This window comes from Jaculus jaculus, chromosome 6, assembly GCF_020740685.1.
Source record: "Jaculus jaculus isolate mJacJac1 chromosome 6, mJacJac1.mat.Y.cur, whole genome shotgun sequence".
Taxonomy (NCBI): domain Eukaryota; kingdom Metazoa; phylum Chordata; class Mammalia; order Rodentia; family Dipodidae; genus Jaculus; species Jaculus jaculus.
This window is the reverse complement of record NC_059107.1, coordinates 42,165,519-42,173,685: the sequence shown is the minus strand read 5'-3', so window position 1 is coordinate 42,173,685 and position 8,167 is coordinate 42,165,519. Positions and strand designations below refer to the sequence as shown.

General features: G+C 39.5%; 1 gene segment (V, D, J or C); it reads right to left on the bottom strand.

Moving 5' to 3' along the window:
• Window positions 1–1,475: 1,475 nt before the first annotated feature.
• On the bottom strand, window positions 1,476–2,067 carry LOC123461494. The segment is given in 2 exon segments: window positions 1,476–1,852; window positions 2,019–2,067. Coding segments are annotated over 2 exon segments (426 nt in total).
• Window positions 2,068–8,167: the final 6,100 nt, after the last annotated feature.

Genomic DNA, 8,167 nt, shown 5'->3' with positions numbered 1-8,167 from the left:
ACAGAAATGTCTTGATTTAACTTTACCAAGTTATGTATGTCTTACTAATATTTGAGGAAATTAAAACTCTCCATTACTACCTACTTCCAGTTTTTCTTGCACATTGTTTTTCAAGAGAAGAGGTACATATTTTATACTATTATTTTCAGGGATATGTCAAGTAAAACTTTTTATTTTAGATTTTCACTTAGTAAGCAGTATGCTAATGCATATTGTCAAAATTCTTAGCACAAAAGGCTTTGAGCCTTCTCAGTCACTGCATATGTAAATAAATCATTTTCTGAGTTCCAAAAATGGATTTCAAAAATAGACAACTATATATTGGAGAACCAGAAGTCATGTAAACATATTCCACTTTAAACTGAATTTCCTTGGCTCATACAAAAGGTGGTAGGTCATGGTGGGAATATGAAAAGGAAAATGGTCTCTCAAGATCCCAGAGCCACAGTTAGACTCCAGAGCTTCCTTGTGAACAATAACAAGAATGTGTCAGAAAGCTGCCAAGTACCAGAGATGCTTCCTTTTTCCATCAAAATGGAGTACCAGCCTGGTTTTAGGATGTTCTGAAAACTCTAGCAAAAGAGGAGGTAGGTGAGCTACACAAATGGGAAGATGGGGACCTATTCCAGGGCACAGTGCAAGGATCACAGCTCTTCTCACAGCTTTCCATCTATCTGGCTTCCAGCCCACATTAGCATGACCATCTTTAGCATGGAAATTGGAAATGTGCTGCACAACTTTTCATTGTGTAACTTGTAACCAATTTGACAACTCATTAGGGAAATTGATAACCCTGCCTAGGAAATAACATATCTTCTAACACCTTTAATTAAAGCAGTTATTTGCTATTTTAAATCTTGTTCAGGTTTCTCAAGTCTCTGCCATTTGACATGACATGATTTCTATATGTTTACCCAATGTGTCAGCATTTCACATAAGATAAAGTGTAAACTGAAAAGAGGATTGAAATCATTTTACCATTCCAAATTTGTAAAGTTCTTATTTTTATTCCTTTATTAGGCACCCCAACTTCCAGAGTGATGTGCATTCTATAAAAACACAGTATTATCATCAATAAATCAAAAGGCAGAGGAGATAGAGATAATTTCTTTCATTCTTCAGTCCTTGAATCTAAACATGACTGCTCCTCTCCCATGACTGACTCAGACTTGGGAAAGGGGAGTTGTTTTGGCATTATTTTTCCACATTTCATAGCAAATTATTTTGACAGTGAATATTCCAAAAAGCCAATGCACATTTGGTTATAAACCAACCATCTCTGCCACATTTTGACTGTCTGTACCCAAGCTCACAACACTCACTTAAATGCAACGTAAATGGGAATCTTTTGTTGCCTTACCTCATTACCTCCCCACACCATTCTCCTGTCTCCCACAGAAGAACAGATTCCCTTGAATGTCTTTCATCCTGTATTTAACTGCATAAAAAAGAAGAGCTCTTGTCACAAATCAATGTCACTCTTGACCACGCCAGTTATCTGAGAGGAGCAGCTGGCCCTCTGTGTTGAAGGGGTTTTTGTTCCAGTCTGTATCACCTGTGGGAGGGGTATCCCACTGTTGACAGAAATAGATTGCAGCGTCTTCAGGCTCCATGCCACTGATGGTGAGAGAGAAAGAGGTCCCAGACCCACTGCCGCTGAAGCGAGCTGGGACTCCAGAAACCAGGTTTGATATGTCATAAACCAGCAGCTTAGGGGAAGCTCCTGACTTCTGTTGGTACCAGTACATGTAACTTATACTTTTTCTGGCTCTGCAGGTGATGGTGACCCTCTCTCCTTGAGAAACAGCCATGGATGCTGGAGACTGGGTGAGCACAATTTCTCCATTGGATACTGTGATCATGGGGGAGAAGTGAAAAGAAATAGAAATTGAAATCCAAGAATATTTTCATTTCCTACAGAACAAGTAAAAGAAAGAAACAATGGATTCTCTTAGACTCAAACTTAGTTGGAGAATAGTTTTCTAGGTTTTCATCTCTGATCCTTCTCTCTATCATACCTGTGACACTGAGTAGCAGGAAGCTGAATATTTGGGCCTGGAAATCCATTTTGCTTTCTGATCTCTGTCTCAATTGATGTACTTCCCTACCTATAAGTCTTAAAAGGAAGTTGGAGCCATCTATGGTTTCTGAGGAAGATATATGCAAATAGATAGGTGTAGACTAGTCAGATTTTGTCTTATGAATCTATGTGGCCCTTGAACTTAATCTGCAGAGGTAAAGTTGACAAGCAAGGAGAGTTCTCAGTGCTTTTGTTTTTCTTCTGAAGGGGTTCTTGCTCCTAGTCATGCACTTTACTTTACACAAGTATTTCTATGAAGATTGGTTGAATTTGGCATACTCTGAAAAGTGAATTCAACTAAGAAATGTGATATATATATATATATATAAAACTTCTCTCTCTCTCTCTCTCTCTCTCTCTCCATATATATATATATATATATATATATATATATATATATATCATTATAAAAACTTGCTAAACATTAATTTTGTAACAGATTAGAAAATACACAGCACCTCCTAATCCCCAGATCTATATCCATTCTTCCTGCTCAAGTGAGAACTTACTTACACTCTGAACCCAAAAGACCAAAGAAAGCCAGCTTTACAATGAGTTATCTGGAACCCAGGGATATTTGTGCACAGTTTTACACAATCTAAGCACAGAGAAGAATGGAAAAAAAATCATACTTCCTTTCTGAAATGGAAAGAAACTTAGCTATTATTTTTTAGTGCTAAGACAAAGTTATAGTCATGTGTTTAGCACTAAGTGAGACATCTCTGTTATGCCATCCAAGACATCTTTACTATACCTCTGGGATGATTGATCAGGAGATGGCAGAAAGAATGTGAGAGCCAATGGATGGAGAAACAATTTGAAATGCTGTCTCCAGGCACAAAGTCGTCATTGCATTCATGGTGTCACAGAAGCCATTGTTACCTGCACAAAATCTGCATAAATTTGGGCCCACCAATATGCTGTCATTGAAGATACTTCAGGGAAAAAAAGAAAAATAAATCAGAATAGAAAAACTAAAGAAGGTAGAGTTGAAAAGAGAAGATCACTGGAGGGTGGATAAGGAAGGTAAATGAGAAGGTTTAAGAGGATTATGTAAATTTTTAATAAAGTTCTAAAACTGAGTTGTGATTATGTTGACTTCACAGCAACCATTTTGGATAATCTCTCTAACTCAAGATCCTTCGATTTACTTTATCTGTATTATATTTTTTCAATGTAATGAACTAGTCACATATTCTTGAATTATAATATAGACATGTTTTGTCAGCATTTTTTGACAGTTGCATGCACTTTAAATATATAATGAGTAAGGAATCAATTGAGTCCTACTATTCTTTTAAGATTGGAATTATGTCTCTCATGTGAACAAAACTGCCTTAGTATTGTGAACCTTATTAGTAAGGCTCTTTTGCATCCAGCCATGGGTGAACAAGGTGTTCATCAATCACATATTTCATAAATTACTACAAAACTAAGCAATGGAGAGAAAGCACATATTTTCACTATTTTGAAATGGATGATATAGGACTGTTCTTCCTGAGATAAGAAAAGGAGAACACTACCAAAAAAGAGCACTTTGTCTGTGAAGAGTGTTTCCCAGCTGTAATGCAGGTAAGTGAAACAAACAATTCTGACTCTTTCAGAGACTTGAAGTCATAAGACTAAAGTACAGAAACTTAGGCTTTTGTAGAAAATAGGATGCTGTAGAATTCTTAGAAGACTGATCTAGGAATCTGAATCGATATCCATATCCTCAGAGCTGGGTGTACCCAAGAGGCTTTGTGCTGCTCTTACCCACTGAGAGCTCTGCATGCCCAAGAGCTTTTAGCACAGCCCTATCTTCTGCAGTTTAGTCTCTTTGTCTTCCACTCTCTGAAAGAGTCAAATTTAATCTATAAATTGCTTTTGCTAATATAGCCACTCTGCTATATCAATTCTTACAAATCATGAATATGGGAGATCTTTCCAACTCTTAATTTCTTCAGTTTAAGGAAAGGGTAATAAAATTGATACACACATAGTATATGATGGAAGTTCATCCAAACAGAAATAAAGATGCAATTATTTCTGGAAAAATCTGCAACTGAAAACTATTGCATTGAATGAGATATAGTGATACAATTCCACGATAAGTCTTGTGTGGGTGATGCATCACCATAGTCACAGACATGGTTCTGGAAAACTAGTAAGCATACAGTGACAGAGTAATGTGAAAACCTACAACGAGTTCTTTAATTCAAGTGACAATGTAGAGCCACAGAGGACCCTGATGGGCACAATGACTGTTCCCTATACTTCTCTTCTCCCCGCTTGACCTGTATCCCAGAGCAGCACCCACAGTAAGGGTGCCCTGACCTATCTCTGAGAGTTGAACCAGAGGCTGCTCCTCACTTGTCATGACAAGCTGCCCTTGAAGAAACTCTGTGTGGTCCTTATTGCTGCCTATGATGATATGGGGATAAATGTATGATTGTTTTACTGATGTCAAAAAGGCTGTTCATGGTTTATCAGTGTAGTACTGCTACATACCAAGTTAGAACATGCATTTCCCTAGAATTTCTGTGAACTTTTTTATTCTTTTCTGTCTGCAAATCTACATTGGGGTATGGTCTGTTAAACTACCTGTTTTTTGATCTTTCAAATCTGTTTCCATATCACTTCGAACAATAATGCATTTTATTCACACCATTGCCTGCAGGTGGATGCAGGTGGATTTTCAGAACCCTGAAATAGGGAGGCCATAGTTTGGAAGGAGAGGGAGAGTTTGCACCACCGACTCCATAAAATGTCATCAGGGCATTCAAAGTTTGAGAGATGTGAATGCAGAATGCAGACAGAGGCTGGGAACTTCGTGAATGATGAAATGGTCAGTGGCTTGTCTCACCATGGATACCTGCACTGTGACTCCAGAGACCCAATAGGAAGAATCACTGTCCTTGGTGATGTAGAACTGGGAACAAGCAGTCCTATTCTTCTTATTACTTCAATTACTGGGAGCTACTGCTGTAGAAACTGGAATTCTACAGCAAGGCTATATGACCACAGTCTGACTGGATATGAAATTTGTCCAGACCAGTCTCACAGAAGTGGTCAGACCTGATAACATCGCTGGATGCCAACAGCATCAGTAACTAGGAACCCATTTTATTCATACTAGTTTTACTTATTTATTTCTTCTTACTGCCAGCCCTAATTCTTTTGACTGGATAGAAATGTGTTAGTTGCGCCTCCTGCAGGACAGGTGACAAATGATGGCAGGGTTGGGTATTTGTCCAAGTTAGAGCCTAGGGGAACCAGTGCACTGTGATCAGAGATAAATCCTAGTGTGATGAGAGCAAAACTTATGAACAGACAAACCTGGGAATGTGCCTCCATGTGAGTGACCAAGAGCATAAGAGCTACATGCATACATTCACGTGAGCATAAATACACTTGCCTGCAGTTCTTAGCATCCAGAAGTAAGGACACACTTTTTACCTTGGTTCTAGATAGCAGTACTCCAAGGAGAAAAAGACAAGGAATGGTGATGGGAGATAAATATGTTAAAAACTAGAAATGTGTTTCCAAGCTGAGCTGCATCAAAGCTCTATTACCTGCCCTTGTGTACTGCTCTGGGCTAACACAGGCCTGGCTACTAGGATTGGGGTGGTAGGTGAGGTGGACTCTGTCTCCTGTCAATCACTGCTTTTAGTCTGCATGTAAGAAACAGAAATGTCTCACAATGACTCTCAGGATACAGTGGCTCTTCTGCCCATTTCAGGATCCAGAGACACTGCTGTGGTAAAAGGAGGCATCTGTGGGGAGCCTTAGGCCTGAAGGGCTTAAGACTGAGCAAGGCCATTCAGTGGGGAGGGGCTCAAATATCTCAACTTTGTCCTTTCACTTTCATGCATGCCTGGTTGTTACTGTGACATGATTTTATACTGCTTTGGGGAGCCCTTGTGTGTCTGTCACCAGCCAAGAAACTGCTCACAATGTGTCTTGTCAATGCGTTTTGGCTACCCTGGACATAACAGCATCCCCAGGGCCTGAATCTTCTGTTAAACAAACACTTGTTTGTATAAGGACTCTGTCCTTATGTCTAAAGGATCAAAGACCACATTCCCTGCTATAAATATCCCACCGAGGTGGAGCTAAGCTGTCATTAGAATAGAAACCATATTATCCAGGAGGACTTTTACAGTTGTCCCTAGCCACTGATCTGCGCCAATTATGATTGTCCCATTTTTCTGTCATGAACCGTTTAAGGACAGTAACTGAAGCAAAATTTGGCTTTCCTCACCTTTCCCCTGTCTGTAAAATCAACCCCTTCTGCTGAGCCCATCAGAGCGCTTGTGCTGTCTGAAGGAATCTAAAGGTTTTACCAAAGCCATGAAGGACTCCAGCCAAACTACCTCAGTTCTACTGTTTGGATCTCCCTGCTGTGGATTACTAGGACTGAAGTCATGTCTCCATTCAACCACATTCTTCTCAGTAACCTACTAAAACCCCTGCTGCCAGGAAGCCCTTCTGATGTCTCTTTGAATTGATTGTTCTTTCCTATACAAAATAGCTCTGAGAAGAAGGAAGGCAAAAAGGAAGGAAGGAAGGAAGGAAGGAAGGAAGGAAGGAAGGAAAGAACAAATGAAGGAAAGTAATGGAAGGAGAAAGGCATGCTCTGGATGTCAGCAGATGCTTTTCTTGTGTAGTGGAAGACATTCACCTGCCAATAGGCCTGACATATAACCAAAACCATTGAGCTGCTACTGACCCCTCATAATCCTTCTCTTATAGGGTGAGCTGTTCTGTGCGTGGTTTAAAAGCTTTACTGAAGATCACTTGCTTCATCACCATGATTCAGGTTTAAGGAGTCAAACTCCTAATTATGTGATTTATCATTACACAACCACAGTCACATTGAAGCTTACAGCTACCAGTGTATATTGTTACATGAATCTGTAATGTGAAAATATTGGAAGATTATCTATGGTCCATCAATATCTTTCTCTTAATATCTGAAGTTAATATTTTGTTGTATACAATTTATCACATGTCATTCCATCCATCTGCCTAAGAATTCACCTATCCATCAACCCATTTAATCCTCCTTCCTTCTACCCATCCATTCACCCCTCCATCCAAATATTGATCTACCTAGCTCTCCATCTACTCAGTTCTCCATCTGTCCATCTACCAGCCTTCTAAAGCATCCACTCATACTCCTCTCAGCATCTATATCCATCCAGCTCTCCTTCCATTTTGATGTAAACATAAGTATACTTTATCACTAAACCCTTCGTAGCTCAAATCTCTCCATTTCCATGGACTGGGAAGATGTGGCTAGGCAGCAAATGTTTGAGACAGAAAAAGATGAGGTGGCTCCAGGTTCCCAACATAAGGATCTTTCTTCACCTTATGTCTAAGTGATGAGTAATTGTTTTTGTCTGACTCCTTTGTGCTATCTTATGAGTCTCTAATATAGAATTTTTATGTCATTTAAAAATATATCCCCAATTCTATGTGAGTAAATATGAAATGGAACAAGTGAGTTTAGAACATTGCACAGAGTGCTGAGGTTTGAATGGGGTGTAAATGTCTCCAAAGGATTCATACTGGTCCTGGAGTGGCTCTGTGGACCAGGTAGGATCTATAAAGTGTAGGACCCAGTGAACATGAAGCAGTGACTTAAAAAGTAATTTATAACGATCTTTTGTCCTTGCTAGTGCAATAGTGGCACACAGCCTTGGTGGATAACCAATAGTTTTCTGATTGGCCAAGAGATCCATGCAGTTTAAAGTAACCCATATCTGGAATTGGGAACCAGATCAGAATCATATGGAGACAAACATTATGTTCTCCAGTGTCAAGCTGTCACTAGACGTTGGCTAAATGAAGGTTTAAATACATCAAATTATCTCTCAGTTAATAATGCTTATCCTAGTTAAACTATACTGACTTCACTCTCCATTGGGTAATCTGTTCTTCCTTTTCAGAAGGTAGTGAGACCCGAGGAGATAAATCACCCCTCACACTTCTGCCAAGGCACAGCAGAGACCACAGAGGAACTGGAGAGACAAGTAAGAGCACTGCTTCCATGCTGGCACCAGGGTGAAGGAGACAGATACTGAGGATAGTCGCTAATTAACC